Below are 18,308 nucleotides of genomic sequence, written 5' to 3'. Positions count from 1 at the left end.
CAACATACTAAGTGAACGTGAAGTCTAATTTACTGAGGCGTATTAGAATGAATGCGAGAACACAGGGCAATTGTGAGTTTGTTTCGCAATGCGAACGCTTGCTTTACGGCTGACCTTTGTGTTTTGGAAATTAAATGTTAGTTACTTTTCGCGCTCTAATTATTTTGAATAAAACACGCTACTTCGATTATTTTACACTAATTATATGCATATACATACATATGTACATATTTCACCTAAAATGCAAAATAACGCAACATCACTTTTCATAAGTTTACCGGCGAAGCAAAAAAAAGTATAACAGAAACCACTCAGATTGAAACAAAATTTGTGTTTTGGTTTTAAAATGGTTAGGTATTGGTTATAAAATGGTTAGATATTGGTTATAAAATGGTTATATATTGGTTATATCTAACAGCACAAGCTAAAAATTGTATGCTACACATGTCTTATATGATGTAGTGAAACGTGCGCAAAATAAAAAAATCAATTTCGATTTTTTGATGATACGTTGTTTTGCATTTTAGGTGACAATATATACAGTAGTATGACATATGCAACTAAAACATTAGTTTAGAAAAGCTGTATATACTACATATATTAGCATGAACATGAAATTATTATAATTTGATATTTTTTAAACAAAAAAAAATTCATTCATAAAAAAAATAAAATTCCATTTTGATTTAATTCCTTAAATTATGTGGACAAAACGTATGCAACTTTTTGGAAACAATGGTAAAAAATATGTTTTACTAATAATTTGTTGCAAATCCATTGTTTTTTTTTATCACTTCCACACATTTTCTCGGCATTAAGATCATTAAATTATTTATGATTTTCATCGGAATCGCTTGCCAAGCTTCTTTAAGTCTACTTTATTAAAAAGTTCAACGCAATTTTTAAGGTTAGTTCTAACAATGCGCCTGTTAAAGAGCTCCCACAAGTTCTCAATAGAGTTAAGATCTGGTGGCAGTGGTGACTATTCTATAGTATTAACGTTGTTTGCTTCAAACCATGCCTTGACATCATATTTAGCCGTGTGCTTTGGGTCATTGTACTGTTGGAAGACCCAACTCAAGGGTATTTCTCATTTAGCATAGAGAACATTACACTCTTCAAAATACATTTTTAGTCGTTTTGATTCATAATTCCATTAATCTTATATAATGGCACAATTCCGTTAGTAGAAAAGCAATGCCGATCTAAACGGGGTTAGGTATTCGAAATAACTGCCCTTGGTCGGATAAAATCCGAGTCGATTCTGGTGCGTAGAACCGGTTGTTGTGGATATTGCAATTAAGAATGCTTAACTGTTTTCTTATAATAACGAGGATCATATCTTTTATTTACTGGACTTCGCAAATAAGGCATTCCAGCACCGCCTATTAAGTTAAATATCATCAGAGAATAGCACTGCTTTCCATTTACTAATTGGCCAACTTATGTATATGCTCTTTAGCGAATTTCAAACGCCTGGCTCTGGTTTTTACTGAAACTATCAGTTTGGATGCGAGACGACCACCTCTTAGTGAAGCTTTTAAGAGGTGCCCACGCACACTTCTTGTGGAAATTTGCAAATCTAAATAATTAATTATTTGTGATGTGACAATTTCAAGGTTTTTTTCGCTGGTTATACTATTACATTGTCTGTCCTTTGGCTCGGGAGCGGGACCGCTTTGGTGAATAACAGAAACTTCTTTTATTGTAATGAATTTTTTTATTATTCGCGGAATTGTGCTTATCATATTTTGTAGCTTTTTTGTGCCATTCCTTTCTTCCTCCGAAGTTCAATAAAACAAAAACCACGTTCCTTCGCCCGAATTAACACAAAAATTCATTTACAAAAACTAACGATTTTAATTAATTTCCAATGTGAAAGCACAAGAGTAACGGAAAAATACCGCTTTAATAGTGTTGTTAGTTGAACTCAAACAGAGTTGCATTTATTTTGTACACGTAATTTAAGAGTTGAAATCAAAATGGAATTTTTTTTTTTATAAGTGATTTTTTTTTTAAACATTAAATAAAATTAAAAAATGCTTAATTATTAAAATTAAATTAAATTATTTTCATGTTCAATCTTTTTCTAAAATAATGTATTAGTTGCTTATTTTATGGCCACTACTGTATACACCATATGTACATACATATGTATAACTTGTGTTAAAATATATATTTTTACTGCAAGCGCTGACAAATAAACAAATAGTTGAAATGCAATGAAAATAGTATGAGAGTTGTTCGAATGTGTGCGTTCATTAGTTAACAACTTTGACTTGTGATGATTCGGTTCACTTTTCTTAGAAGAAGCATTCCAACAGGCGATAAGACATTCGATACCACAGTGTGCTACTCCGCTCTCAAGTAAATGAGTTCAGCTCGTACTCGTCGCTTCGATACTCATGTGCGCTCAGGCCTTTCTGTGTACATTTCTTATTTATAATACTCAATTGCTCTATCAGTTACTTCGTTTCACACGCTGATTCGTTGTGATAATATTTTATGTGCATTTCTCTCTTATCGTGAAGTTACTTTGCTATATTGCCGGCTCATTTGTCATGTGTGTGTTGTTTTGTTTGATTTCAGAGTAAACTCTCGCATGAATCAATCAAACAGCTGGTACTTGAAGCAGAACATTTAGTACGTGATGTCGAAGCACTAAAGACCCCTAATAAACAGAAGCAAAAGCATTCCGTCATCAAATTGTCGTCAACGGTGAAGAAACGCGAGATCGCCATGCCGGGCCCAATCAAGCAACGTGTGCAAGTAAGTGGTGTCGCAGTTTACATACATATGAAGTCCTTTTTCTAATTGAAATTTATTCTTTTTAACGTATTAAAAGGAATGGCTGGAGCATCAGCCATCATCATCAACTACCACTCAGAGTCATAGAAATCCCAACGAGGAATTACAAAGTGGTGTAAAGTCCAAAGCGGGCGATGACTGTGAAGCGTCGGGTGAAGCTTCGGAAACAGATTCGGTTCCCCACCCTGGTTCCGATACTTCAGAAGGGCTAACAGAATCAATAGCTACGTGCATGCAGACGAGCACAAATTCCTTCGGTGGCAACTCTACCGAATGCTTTGCAAGTTCCGCAGAGCCTATTGTCAGTTCTGCGACAGTACTCGGTTACGGCAGCAGCAACCAGAGCTTAAATGTAAAAATCGTGAAACGCTCTCAGTCACGACGTAAGTCAGAACGACCATGGTCGGTATCATGCCTGTCGCAACTGACTACTGAAACAGTGCCAACAGAGACGATTGCACCTGTTGTGGGAAATGCACAAACTGGACTTGCTACCCACTCTATCAGCGAGTCCGCCCTGGACTCTCTCTCTCCTGGCCGGCAACGTGTCTCTTCCTCATCAACGATAAATGTCAACCAAGTAAAAGCGAGCAATAGTAAGGGATCTTTGAAACGCCGTAAAACTCGTAAGAAGAAAATGTCAACCTCTGGAAATTTAGGTGTTGTCGCGACAAATACACACTCGGTGCTTAAGAAAAGCCCAGATTCTGGCTCAGAGGATACCGCCGAGATGCCTCGGCTCACACAAACACTGCTCATGAAGTCTTGTGAGTCCATGTCTACGCAACAAATACGCGAAATAACAAGCGCGCTACTGTGCCTACAACGCGGTAATGGCGCAAATCTCAATGAAGCTACAACTGGTAGCAATAAAAATGCCGCACAATACAGCTTGGAAGAGTCCAAACAGCACGCTATACCGCAATCACAGAAAGATATGGGCGAGGGAGTTCCATTGATGAAACCCAATTTTCGAGTGGGCTCCTACACCACGGCATATATGCGCAACGAGAAGCGTTTGGGTTCGTTAGCCGCTTTGGCCACTTATATGAATGATGAAGAAGAAGAGCAACAGGGAGGTTAGTACAAACGAAATCGCTGTGATTTTATTTTTGTTATGTTGCACTGCAATTTTTATAAGAATAGTTTTATTTGCCCACACTTCTTGCTCATGTCGTCAACTCTTTTTCACACTGCAATGTTTTTTCGTGTTTTAAGCTGCCACACCAGTGCCGCAAAAACAGCGAGGTATCTACACAACCTGTAGAAATTAGAAAAGTGTATTTGTATATAAATAATTCCAACTAATCAGCCACTTAGTTGCACATTTACAGTTGACTTATATAAATCGTAGATCCATATCGTTGGATTTGCGATTTTCAGTTAACAAATGTGCAAATCAAATGGTATACAAACGATATATACATATACTATCCAGAAAACATCGTTTTAAGTTCGATCTGTGGCTTATGCTCAGTTGAAAATGTTTCTAATTGACTCTTATTTAAGTTTTAAAAGTAATTTTAAAGTCTATGTTGCCTTTACGACTGCTAAATCTTTGCAAATTTGTAACTTTGAAAACTTTTTCGAAATCTTTAGAGTAAAACGGCGCAATGAATATGTTTCTGATCTTGATGACTTTGGTTTCTGGATACTTTTCGAACATGTTTAACTTATGCTATGCACTTTCGTTGTTAATTAGAGTACAAGTCGTGTAAGACTGAAATTAATTTTGGTCCTTTTATTGAATACAGAATACACCACTGGCACTGAAGATCACCATAGCAGTTTTTCAGAGACAGCTTGGGATAATTATCAAGAAAAATACAATTCCGAAAATTATTCCGAAGGCTTCGATTCGGATGCAGCCAGGAAACTTATGGAATTCGGAGATGATTACAGGTAAAAAATTACAACTGACAACTGACAACTATTATGGTAGTGCTCAGAGTACTAGCTTAGTGAACGTTAAAAAAAATATATTTCGTACCCCACTTTTCCCACTGGGCCTAATAATATATAGTACATAGCTGTTCGCTAATATGACAACCAACTAAAAATAAACTTTTCTCTCCCAGAAATTTCATCGATTCGCAGTCAGATTGCTGTTCGTCGCTGTCTGCTGCCAACAATTTGGATTCGTTGTCGCCACCACGTATGGACTCGTTGCAACAAGCAGACACGAAAGCGATCACGCAAGATACAATTGCTAACAGTGTGGACCACGCCAGACGTCGCCGTGCACTTGACTTGGAATACGAGCGAAGACGTAAAACATTAGAGGTTCGTCGCAAATCATGTCAAGGTAAGCGCAGCAACTCGGTTTAACAAATTTACAAAACTCAATTGGTACATACACATTTCTTAAGATTCAACTGATGCACTAAATACGCGTACTCCCCTGATATCGACATCATCTTCAGTCAACGCAATTACTCCCAGGATCGGCTTTGAAAAAGCAAATCAGCAAAGAAAATCGGATTCAACTGGTCGAAAATTGGAGTTTGGTATGAGTCAATCGGCGCAATCGTTGCGTCGCACCTCTGAAAGCGACACATCAACTCGACGTCGCAAAATTGACGATCGTCGTCGCTCATCGCGCAACCTTGATAAAAGTATCAAAGTCATACCGGCCACTTCTTCGTCCAGCTGCGATGATTCCGACGATGAAAAGGAGATGCGTAATTTACTACAACAAAGCAGAAATCGTTTGGAAGACACGGAAGCCTTAAAAATACGCTGTCACCTACTGCGTCCAGAAGATTATGTAAGTTGGAATATCTACTTATTATGATAAGGGTCTCCAGATGAGCTAATGGTGAAATCGCTTTTATTGACAATTTCAGACGGAGATTATTAGCACTTGTCGTGACAACATACGGTGTCTGGAAGCCGTACTACGTGGTCCGCCTGGCACAGTGCTCTCCGCACAGTGTGCCGGCCAGACAAAAGGTGAGTTGGCTCTTTGTATTCACCTCGATTGCAAGTGTGCGCCCATTACCCGTTTCGTAGCGCGAACAATAGACTTTTTGTTGGACGTTAGTAATATGTTGATGTACTTTACTCTATACCGTTTTCTTGTAAACACACTAAAGAGCTTGTACTCGATGGTGAACTGCAGCATACCATTCTTCAAAAGATTCTTCTAAATAATGCAAAGCAGGAAGGATATCATACAACTGAAGCTTTAAAATTTGTGAATACATTGCGACCTTTTGTTTTGAAAACTTCATAAAATGTATTATTTTACATTCCCATACTTTTATAAGTATATCTATACACACACTTATGCACATACAAGCATACCTATCTATAAGTTTGAATAAGCGGTATTTTTGCAATATTCCTGAATAATTGAAATTTTGAGAAAGAGCTAACATAGTTTTACAAAAACAAGTGTATTCTTATGCATTTGACAAGCATATTACGAATTTATTATTTTCTCTATAATTTTATTTGATTTTTTACCAATAAAGATTGCCTATGTATTTCTTAAACTTATGACTACACGCGTTTGATTTTTCGTAGTTTTGCCATTTTATCGTTTTACTTTTTTGTACGCGTTAAATTAATACACTTAGTGAACGTAGTGCTTGTTTCATTCTTCATGTGTTTTGTCAAATGTTCAACTTGTGATTTAGCTCATTTCCACTTAATTTCTCACTGTCATCACTATTCTCATTACTAAATTACATTACTAAAACTAACTAAAGAACTTAGAGTACAGGTAAAGGGCTCACACTTGTAATTTACTATTTGTTGAATTAAAAACTTTATTTAGTTAATTAAAATATAACTTTTTGGATACTAACACTCTATAATATTTTACCTGTATGTGTACAATTCGTGCTTTAGATGATACCATATTTTACACCGTTATGGTTACATATGTACATACATATATACATACATATAGTATATGGTACATATTTAAAAGAGCATTGTGCGACCTTCGCGGTTTAGTGTCAAACTATTTACTTATAGCACTGCCCTTTGCAGACAGTCACACACTTTCGAGTGTTTTCAACCATGGAAAGCTTGCCATGAAATTTATGACCGTTTGGTGTTGGTTTAATCCGTAAGCTCTACCATTTGTCAAATTACATTCCTCACAAATGGTAGCAGAAACTCCAGCAACTATCTCAACTTTGCAGAGATATGTACATAGTTAGATTATATACCAACAGGAAGCAGCAACGGATGCACACAATTAGAATTGCTCTAATACCATCAATTATTTTTTTGGAAAATATTTTGCTCATATATATTTATAAAAGAATTTCTAGAATTATTCTGTTCCACACATTTACCACATTCATACTATTATAAAGGGTGATCCATTTTGAGGTTCCCTACTTTTTTAAAGAAAAAATATACACAAAAACTTCAAATTTAATGGGGAATGTTTATTATCATTCCAAAGAATATGCTTTAGCATGTATTTTTTGAAGATTATCTCTTTCAAATGTTGGCCGTGATTACGTCTCAGACGGTCCATCCGTTGAGTCCAATTTTTCGATGACTCGATCGAACATTTAACTGGTAACAGCCGAATGACACGCTCCAAAGCCTGAATCGAAGCTGTATTGTACGCATAAATTTTAGACTTTACATTTCCCCACAGGAAAAAAGTCCAACGGTGTGATATCACACGATCGGTAGCCAATCGACCGGCCCAAAACGTGAAATTATTTGCTCATCGTTGTGGTCTCTCAAAAAACTCGATGTGTGGAAAGTGGTGCCGTCTTTTTAAAACCGATCGTCGCCGAGATCACAAACGTCAATTTCAGGCATCAAATAGTCGGTTATCATGGCGCGATAATGATCACCATTGACGGTTATGGACCGATGATTCCACCGGCCCACAAACCACACCTAACCAAAGTTCTTGAATATCTTCAGGTTGGTTTTTGTTCCAAATGCGGCAATTTTGTTTGTTTACATACCCATTGAGCCAGAAATGGGCCTTATCGCTGAACAAAATTTGGCTCGAAAACGTCGGATCTTCCTGGAACTTTTCAAGAGTTCCTAAAACGAAGCGGTATCGCTTGGGAAGGTGGAGCGGCTTCAGTTCTTGCACAAGTTGTATTTTTTGAATTTAAAATCTCGACGTATTTTACGACTATACGTCTGTCCGAGTTACAGCGAATGGCGCCGGATCGACTCTCCACGATCATCATGTACACTCTCAGCTACGGCTGTTATATATTCTTCACTGCGTGCTGAACGTAGTCTTCTCTGTCGAATATTATCTATATCCTGGGGTCTCAAGATGGGTGATGGTGTTGCAAATAGTACGTTCAGTAAGCCCTGTATGTTGAACATAAGTTGAGCGCAGCGCTCGAAACACATTCTTTATAGAATGTGAATTTTCGTAATATTCGATTCGTAAGCGTTGTTCAGACGTAAGTCTTTCCATGACGAAATTGCCAAACAATACTGAACAAAAATAACATGGCAGCTTGACACGACACACGCGAGATCTGTAAAGAAAGGCTACTAAAAAATATCTCTACTTGGCTCACCTGTTATTATTGTTAGAGGATGTAGATATTTGATAAAAGCTCAGTTTGCAAGTGTGCTAACTAAATTAATAAAATAAAGCTTTCATACATTAAATTAAACAAACATACTACGAAAGTAAGGTATAATATATTTTTAAACCCAAAAAATAGTTAATTAATGTGGTGGTAGTAGCGGTTCTTTTTCGAAATACTTTTTTACGCAGCGCTTTTTTGGCTAAGTGAATTTTCATTTACATACATACTTATGCACCTTTGTTTACGTTCCACCCCAATGGCTTAATGTCCGTCCAAGCATGCCAGCAAGTACGGGTAGTCGGTATTGTTTATGTGCATATGTATGAATGTAAGTGCAGCTATGCCTAATGACTCAGAGAGACCAAAAGAAAACATGACGAGTGCGAAATATAAAGCATCAAGAGAAATAATGTACTATGGAAGTATGTTTTCTGACCACAGCATAAGAAAAGCTCGAGAGCATGCTCTCATATAAGAGCGAATTTATCGCTCGCTATCGCTCTCATGCTATTTCTCTGCAGCGTGTTTAGCTTTACGCTGTTAAAAACAAATGTTAAATGCCATATCTCTGTACTCTCTGTTTACGCTCTAAGCTTATGTTGTGTGTTGTTTAGTTCAAGGGCAGTTGTTATTCATATAAATATGTGGTACCGTACTACTGTGTATGCGCTGCCCTTTAGCAAATTTGCCATAATTTCTTTCCAACTTTTTCTTTTATGTTAATTTCACATTTTATTTTCAATCGATTGGAGTTAAGTGGTTTCTTTGCTCCATGTGGAATGTGAAATAGCTTGTTCTTTGATGTTTTTCCACTTCAGCGCTAGTGTTTACATTTCTCAACATGTTTGGGAACAACTGCTACACAACAGCTGTGGTGAGTGAGTAACTGAATTCGTTGAGTAGTGTGTACAATATAGAAACACTGGGGGTTATGCGCCACAATTCCGTCAGTGTGTGCTCCTCGCGAAAGCAAAGTGGTTGAGTGTCGTGTCTCGCAACCATCGTATTAAACGGTTTATTTGGACAGTAGCAGAAATGTTGATAAATTAGGTCATTAAGCGGTTAACTTTTTTCCTTGGCCAAAGTGCAGAATCTCAGTTTAATGCAATAAAACATCTGTGATATAGTTTTGTACCTGAAGCAAAATCAAATTAAATTATTATAAGATTTAGAAAATATCGTCGTGACATCAGCGATGTATTGTTAGTATAGTGACACAAGACAATTTAACGGCGCATAATCATTGAGCGGGGTGATTCTCAGCGTTTTATATGAGCTGCTAAGGGAGACTACGAAAGGGCGACGTCAAACGCCACAAAAAGCACTTCATGCTCATATGTTCATATGTATGTATGTACAAAAAAGATGACTACCGTAATATCAATAGTAAACAAATGCTCACCATGTGCTGAAATAAATGGATGAAACGATCATTCTAAGCATACAAAGTTCGTGACCAAATATTTTTGGTAAGCTGATAAGCAACTCCAAAAAGCGCTTGAAAGACGAAGAGTCCACTTTAAGCAGTTTACTTACGAATCCACTTCAAAAATTATTAAATGTATGTAGACAGCTGGACCATATTCAAGTGCGAATGCCTCAATTTCACCGCAACAAAGTCTAGCACCCCTTTTTGTATACGAAACTAATTTATTAAGCTTGCTCAATTCAAACGCAACCCAATAAAAGTTTGTACATCCATATGTGTATATGTATGTATGTATATAGTGGCAGTAATCATCATAAACGCTTTTAAGTGGAGAATTTTGTGTAAATATATGTATATGTATCTACACCCTATGTACATACATATATATAGTACACAACCCTATGCACATACATACATCTGAAGGTCATTGAAAATGAAAGTCAGCGTCGCAGTACAAACAGACATTTCAGAAATGCTCTCAGCGAGTTCATCGTCATCGGTATCACGATCCTCTTCAGAACAAGGTACAACTTATTCTGCTATTTACCGTCAAATATAAACAAATGAACACATTAATATAAGTTCGTATAGTAATAACTGTATGTAAAGGGTGCGCCAAGAATTAACGCGCGTTTAGAATTAAATAAAAAACAAAGTTTTTCGTCTTTTTTTTGTAATTTTTTAGAATTAATTAAAAAAGCAAAGTTTTTAGTTTTTCGTTTGTAATTTTTTTTAGTGTCTCATAAAGTACATAGGATTGTCAACGGTGGCCTCCATGGCTTTCCACACACATACGCACATTTCCATGACTATTCTGCATAAATGTGGCTGAATTTCATTGATGCAACGTTGCAGCTTCTCCTTTAAAGTACGCGTGGTTGTAGACTTGTTGACCTGTGATTTTAAATAAACTCATAAAAAGAAATTCAATGGTGTTGAAATACTTCATTTTGAAAAAAGTGTGGTCCAATTATGCATCCAGCCTAAAATTCACACCAAACAGTGCGCCAAGGTTTCATTATTTTTGCAATATTGTTCAATAATGAAGACACTTTTCACTTTCCTAAAAAAATTGCGGCAAATTTAAATCTTATGTTGATTTTGGGACATCCTCTACATATAAAAATTTAAATCTTGCGTTAATTTTGGAACACGATTTACGTATAATGTCAATCAGCATGGAAAAAAATCACAATATGTGCGCGGACTGTCTGTTAGAAACTGCGTTGCATCTTCTAAATTGTTTGCAATAGCTTACCAATTGTTTCTAATTTGTGACCCACTTTGACTTGAAGAGCCTAAAACAATCTCGAAATAATTTATTAATACCATATATGAATTTAAGTTCCATTAAGACCGTATCAAAAGCTTGCGTACATACATAAACCCGTACATAAATAGATATGCATACATGCTATATGTACATACTTATTTATTTGTTGGCCTTATCTCTTGCTACTCACATAAACCGGTCTCTGCTTGAACCATGGCAACAAAAAATTAAATCACAGTTCAAGTTGTTCTGTTGTCCACTATATGAAATGTATATTCAAGTAAAAGCCTCAATATTGGAATAATTAAATGCTAAACGGCCGCTCATAGCTGGAAATGCGGTTTCAGTTTCGAAGGCGCCCTTTTTTGTTCAACATTTTTCTAGTCGTCATGGCACTCACTCATACACTGCACCGGCGCTACAACTGGAATTTGTAAAATTTCAACTGTATTTCATATAATTTGCGGAGTAGTACTTCCGTCGTAACCTAAAAGTGGTCAGCACCAGCACCTTCATATGAATGAAATTGCATATTCATTAGGAATCTGTGACGCGGTCACGTTTGCTTACTACGTGTGCACATGCACATACTTATACGGGTTAGTAGCTGCACGAAAGATACTAAGTTAAACTAGTTGCATACATATGTACATATATGCATATGGTTACTAAATGCTTAATGTCAATATATTTACAGAAAGTGCATTGACTTGTGATAAACAAAACAAATACGTCGCATTTCCAGCAAGTTTTCTGTTCGACTTTTTCCATAGCAAACATACATATACAATATGCAAGCGTCCGGCCGGATAATTGCTGCTCACATCCCATTTTATTTAGCGAAGCTCAGCACAGTTGTTTTTTTGACATTTCGTAAGCAACAACGCGTTGTTTAAAAATATGTGCTGATGTCAAAACATCCAAATAATAATATTTGTCATTGCTTAAGCTTATTGCTTATTAGTCATTTTTCATTCGAATCAGCTGAAAATCAAGAAATTAATTGATTTAAAACGAATATGTGTGTCACTAATTAACCATAGCACCATTTTTCGGCAACTATTCGGCAACGATTAACAAAAAAAAAATAATTACTTTGGCTCCTGCGTGCCAAACAACATTATTTGTTTACTTTCATCTCTTAGCGCTTTTTACCATATTCAGGTAAAGTTAGAAATTTTTTACTAAACCCATAGATGGTATAGAAAATTCTAGTTGCGACCATGAAGATACATATGTAGGTTTGAATAATAGCCAGCACCAAAAATACCAACGCAACCTATCGGTAAATATATGGACAAATCAGTTGTTGCACTTCACCACTTCTACTTATAATTTCATGCATCAGCACTAGGTAACTGCGCTCAAATACATCTAAGCATCGAACTTGAATTGTGGCTGTGGCCTTGTCTTGCGCAGAAAACTCTCGTAGTGGTGCATTTAATCATGCAAATCGCCGGTTTGGCTTGTCGAGTTCTGACTCATTACTTGCTCCGGCGCACCGAACTTGATTGCATTTCGGTTGCTTGCTTTGTGTGTTGGTTGCCTTTCAGCAACAACCTACTCAATGTAAGTGCATCTGAAGCACGGACGACCAGTACACTGTTGAGCTTCGCAAGGTGCGGTCGCTTAAGCGAGATTAATTTCGTGCTCGATAATCATACGAAGTAGTGATATGTGTGTGTTTGCACCGAGATTGTTTGTTCAATCAGTTTTTACAGTTAAAATGTGCAATTGCAGTTTATTACTGTGAATTTATGCCAGAAAAAACTTCAAATTGCAAAATAATTTTATAAAAGCATGAGTGTTCGGCTCATGTAACGTTTGTGCTAACGAAAAGCCTCATACTATGTATATGTAATACATTCATGTTTGTGTAAATATTTGGACCCCAAACATTGTTGATAAGGAGTGTGATATTAGGAATTTCCACAAAATCGCCTAAATCGCATTACTTTCATGTTTTAAATAAAAATGTATGTACACGTATGCACATTTTCATATATTTTTTTGAGATTTAGTGATGTAAGTGCAAACTATATAGTATTTGAGTTGATTGCCGATTTGAAAATGCACCGTCATATTTTCAATTGAAGCACTGTAGTCAATAGCAAACGGCACGGTCAGGTGGTTAGCGTAATTCGTGCGTAAACGTTCCGTTTGAGGGAACCGTTGAACTTAATTAACTCGGCGTTGGTTCGTTGATTTTGTAGTTACTTAGCTACTCACATCCGATTCATTTCATTCACCCGGCTACAATGCACTTTAATTTCAGATTTACTAGCGGCTTGGGAGGATCTGCTGAACTGGAGTGAAAATGCTGCATCTGCTCGTAAGATGCAAGAAGAGATGATCATCCTTAAGCACTCGCTTAGCAAATTGGGTGATAGCGGCACATTTGAGCTACTGGATACAGAGCCACAAATCCAAGTCGCCATCGAGGCTTTAAAGGTAAGCATAAGAGTTGTTCAGTTCGTTTATAACTTGCTTGACTTAACGACTGTCTGTCTTTTAGAATGAGAAAACCGAACTGCAAAATTACCGCACAAATATGCTACGGCTTAACGCCAGTGTGCACAGTTGGTTAACGCGGCAAGAGAGACGCTTGCAGAATGCCATAGCAGCGGAGCAATTGAAAGATGCTGGAAAAGTCGATGTTGAATCGCTTAGTAGCCACACTATGCCCAGTGTCACCGAAGGAGAGGTAGCAAAGTGTTCAACACCTGCAGGCCTGCAAGGGGAAATGGATACAGTGACTACAAATATAAATGATGCTACAAAGAAGCTGTCCGCTTCGATTGGTACCAGCACCGTTGGTAGCAATGCAAAAGTTTTGGACATACAAACATTAATAAACTCGGAGAACGAATTCCATAAGCATTTGAAGAACGAAGTGAGTGGAATGTACAGTGCATGGGATGATGCTGACGCAAGGTAATAAAATGTCACGGTTAGTTTTGGTTTCAGTCAACATCAAAATTTTCACATTTCTCATTCTACAGGATAAACACACAATTGGAGACACTTACAAACTCGTTGCTGGCTTGGCGCCAATTGGAAAGTGGCCTGTACGAATTTCAGCAAGCGCTCGGTCATGATCGCGGCACACTGAAAGGACTGGAGGGCGCTCTAGATAAAGGTCAAACAACGCCAGTGGAGCTCGCACAGAATGTGAAAGTCGTTGCTAAATTACTTTCGGAGCGTGTAAATGTCAGCGAAGAACAGGTAAGTACCCGCCGTTATTACACTATTGAAGGTCAATTAATTGGAATTCATCCTTTTGATACACAGCTCACTGCAGTGCGGGAACATCTGGACCCTAACCACATATTACATATTGCAAAATTCACTGCTTCAAATGGTTCACTTTCGGATTCTGGCATTTCGGATGGTGGCGCTACTTCGGATGGCGGTTTGTCTGAGCGTGAGCGCCGACTCGGTGTATTACGACGTTTAGTAAAGCAACTTGAACTGGCGCTAGCACCTGGCAGTGAAGCAATGAAATCGATTGCAGTGCGCATGGAATCAGCTGAAGCGGAACTCAAGAATTTGCAAAATACTTGTCGTGATTTGATTGTGCGCACAGCTGCCACGCACCAAAATAAGAAAATGCAACAGCAATTGCAGAAAACCGAAGCACAACAACTACTCGTACCTGTTACTGAAATTGGCGTCAAAGGCACTGAGAGCGCTAAATCTAATGGCAATGCCTTTGGCAAAAAAGGAAGTCCCACTCATGACCAGAATAGCGCCGCTATGCCAAGTAAAGCAGCATCAACAAGAAATGGCCGACAGAGAAAGCAGAACAAAAGACCTTCAGGGTCAGATAACAATTTGGATAACAACAATGACAGCAACACCAACAACGCTTCCGATGCCAGCGAAGTTAGTAGATATTTGTCTGCCGCTGCCCCGGACTCTGGTGACCCCGCTGATGATCCGGATTTGGAGTTTGATTTAGACACAGCAGACAAAAAGAACGATAAGCTACCCCATAATAGTTGGGCTTGGCGCATAGCAAAGGCAGCGGTGCCCATGCAACTGGCACTAATAACCTTCCTATGTGCCGCTTGTCTGATGCAGCCCAACTGTTGTGACAACCTCAACAATTTATCAATGAGTTTTACGCCTCAATTGCGCTACATACGTGGTCCTCCACCGATTTGAAATACTTGCTATCGGTTGCTCCTTAGGCTAGGGTAGAAACTAACGTGGCGAGTCATAATACGACCCTCCTGCTGCTCAAGTTGACAGCTTACCGTTTAAGAAGGTATCCGATGCATTCGAAATTGGTTCATATTGTTGGGATATTAAAAAACCCAATCAAATTTCCAATTGCAATAGATTTTTTTCATTGTTTAGATAAAATCGATACCTAATAAGATGCAAAGTGGAATAATTGGGATGGAGAGGGGATGATAGAACACTTAATTTAGAGGTGAAGGCAATTAAATTATTTAGATTTTAAAAGTAATTGAAAGGAGAAGGTGGAACTGCAAAAAGCGTTTTGGAAAACAAATAGCATATCAATATGAAAACCAGCCATTACTAGAAATGGTTTGGTGTATTGGTGTCACAAATTCCGTCATTATGCTGAATGTTGAAATCATTGGAATGATTATATTGTATGGAATTCGTCAATTTAGACGCATCACAATGTTGTGAGCACAAAACACTGCGGCATATTCCAAAGGAGTAAAGTTGTTCTAAATTGCGCGAATATTACGAAAGGTTATGATGATTCACAATTTAGCCGATAGCTAAATGTTTATTGAGTTAGTAGAGCAATAACTATTATGAAATTTGCAGAAATTGTTGGGTGGATAATATACAGCTACTTTTTTGTTTCGAAAACACTAAAGTGCCTGATTACATATGGGGCCGCGAATGGCTCAGTAACTTATATTTAAAAATGTTCCTTATGAAATTACTTATCAAACTAAAAGCGATGGCAGGTAAATTAATTTCAGACTATATTAAATGAAAACCAACACATATACACAAATATGATGAATTACAAATTGATGACTGACATTTTACTTTGGATGCCCAATATCTTCAAATTTGAGCTATTTTGCAGTAAACGCTTGAATTCCTTTTCTATTATATTAATAGGTGCAACAGCTGAAGCTCGCTTTAGGTGCACTTCATACTTTACAAAACAACTAGTTAGGTGTGAATATTGACAACTCTTATTTAAAATGGAGTTAATCTAATAAGTATCCTACCTTAGTTGGTATATTTGATTCTAAAAGAAACATTTCATTTATCTATTCTACTTATTCTTATATTTAGCTTACACTAATTGCTGAGAATTATGCGGCGAAACAAAACTAACAATCATTAAATATTTCTATTACTTGAGAATTCTAATATACATAATAACATATATACATTTATAAACATATTTCTATGGGCAATTACAAAAAAAAATATATATCTATATATTTAATAAAAACGTATATTTTACACGGAAGACAAAACGTTTGAAGATGGTTTTATTTATAGCATGGATTGGTATAGTCATGGACAGAGGAATGGAACACTTTAAATCAAGTTAAAATTAAAAAAAAATGTGTGGAAATTTGCGTTGTATTCCGATTGCCAAAATTATGAATTGTTCGAGGAAAGTGGCATAAAACTTCATAACGTTAAACAACGGAAAATCCTGATAACGCCATCATGAGAAAAAGCAAGGCTGATACTATTAAATCTTCCCGAGATATTATGGCTGAAATAAAATAAGAATTCGGGTTTAACGTGTGCAGTAAACTTGTGCGAAGGCGTCTCAATAATGCTCCAATTTTCATAAGCAGTTTCTAGACTCAATTGCCCAAGCGTTCCCTGAATTTCATGAAACAACTCGAGCTCACAGTCTGGTGATTGTTGACTTCTAAAACCACATGAAGAGACAATGTAAAAGTGTTGACTGTTTCTCTGGTAGGCGTTAAGTAGCAGTTATCCTACAAATTGGTACATAAGATGGAGGACCTTACATCTGGAGGAGAAACACAAAACCCACTTTGCCCCAAGTGCAATATATAAAATGTTAGTGTAAATAAGTTCAGAAGTGAGATGCGGATGGTTCTCGAGGGAAGGTTAAAGCTAGAAAGGGGGAGATGGGTAGAGTTTACAAGAATTTTGTCAGTTTGAGCTCATAGCGACAGTGGAAGTTTCCGATTGGTTTTTGCATACATATTATTTTGAAACGGCTTTTAAATGTCACAGATCTCTGATTTAAAAACAACTCAGAAAACGGCATTTCATACTAGGAACGTCTTTTTACACTCCGCATTTGCATCGTTTGATAATAAGTGTAGAAATTACTTGTAAAATTAAAAATAAACTCATTTTTCTTCGTTACTACTGCTTTGCAGCGACACCTATCTTTCACTTATCAATAATATAACACAAACAATAGATAAGCAGATGGCGCTCTTATGAAATTGTAGCAAATGTGAATAAAATAATGATTATGTATTAAACAATTTCAATTAATCAAATTAATTTTAAGACAAACTCGTTGAATTTAATATGCAGCTGTTAACTACTTAACCTATAAAATAAAAATGGGGATCTGCCAAAAGCTTCTCCGTGACGGTGATAATCGGTTTGGCAAGAGATTAACTCTGATCAATACCGTGGAAGGGATGTCAGTTCATAACCTACTGTAACCAACTTTGACGTGGCAACGGCAGAGATGAAAGTCGGTCGAAACTACGCCGAAACTCCTATGGATTACAAATGAATTTACTTATTATAAAATCGTCTATTTTTGAAATGTTGAAAGTACCGTTATCGAGAATGTACTGCTCAAGTTTAAATTTTTTTAGGCAAGACTAACTTAAATCAATATAAAATTGAACTTATGCTACTGTGGGCAAAAAATAGTAAGACTTTTTAATTTAAATTTCGCGCGAAAATGACTATCAGTGACATCTCTGTCAAATGTCACATAAAAATAATCATTAGTGTTTAGTATACACTTGTCTTTACGAAGTACATAAAGTGCTTTCGGCGATTTTAACGATGAGTGAAATTATTCAACAAAGAAGTTCCATTCAATTTTGTGTACGGAATCAAATTTTTGGTGCAGAAACGTTCAAAATGTTGGAAGAGACCTTCGGTGATAATTGTTTGTCGCGAACAAGTGTTTTTGATTAGTACAAATTATACAGAGGGTTGAGAACGCGTTCACCACCTCCAGGACGGCCATCAGCATCAACTGATGATCAACACGTCAATAAAATAAACTAAT

At 37.0% G+C, this 18,308-nt stretch overlaps 1 protein-coding gene across 7 annotated transcripts in view; it reads left to right on the top strand.

Annotated features, from left to right (window-relative positions):
• The window catches only part of LOC126762716 (klarsicht protein), a 97,837-nt gene extending 81,762 nt beyond the window's left edge, over positions 1-16,075 (top strand). For 3 of the 7 annotated variants that reach the window (XM_050479667.1, XM_050479669.1, XM_050479671.1), the window contains 11 exons: positions 2,590-2,769; positions 2,846-3,887; positions 4,027-4,056; positions 4,563-4,710; positions 4,887-5,113; positions 5,178-5,575; positions 5,655-5,760; positions 13,326-13,501; positions 13,566-13,984; positions 14,053-14,275; positions 14,342-16,075. In XM_050479667.1, coding sequence (XP_050335624.1) covers positions 2,590-2,769; positions 2,846-3,887; positions 4,027-4,056; positions 4,563-4,710; positions 4,887-5,113; positions 5,178-5,575; positions 5,655-5,760; positions 13,326-13,501; positions 13,566-13,984; positions 14,053-14,275; positions 14,342-15,217 — 3,825 coding nt within the window. In that variant the 3' untranslated portion in view covers positions 15,218-16,075. Of the gene's footprint in view, positions 1-2,589; positions 2,770-2,845; positions 3,888-4,026; positions 4,057-4,562; positions 4,711-4,886; positions 5,114-5,177; positions 5,576-5,654; positions 6,310-9,824; positions 10,302-12,536; positions 13,027-13,325; positions 13,502-13,565; positions 13,985-14,052; positions 14,276-14,341 lie in introns of those variants that run through there. The other 4 variants (XM_050479668.1, XM_050479670.1, XM_050479672.1 and 1 more) reach the window with 4 other exon arrangements.
• Positions 16,076-18,308: the final 2,233 nt, after the last annotated feature.

The sequence above is a fragment of the Bactrocera neohumeralis genome, chromosome 6 (assembly GCF_024586455.1).
Source record: "Bactrocera neohumeralis isolate Rockhampton chromosome 6, APGP_CSIRO_Bneo_wtdbg2-racon-allhic-juicebox.fasta_v2, whole genome shotgun sequence".
In the NCBI taxonomy this organism is placed as follows: Eukaryota; Metazoa; Arthropoda; class Insecta; order Diptera; family Tephritidae; genus Bactrocera; species Bactrocera neohumeralis.
The sequence above is the reverse complement of the archived record's forward strand: the minus strand, read 5'-3'. Positions and strand labels throughout refer to the sequence as shown.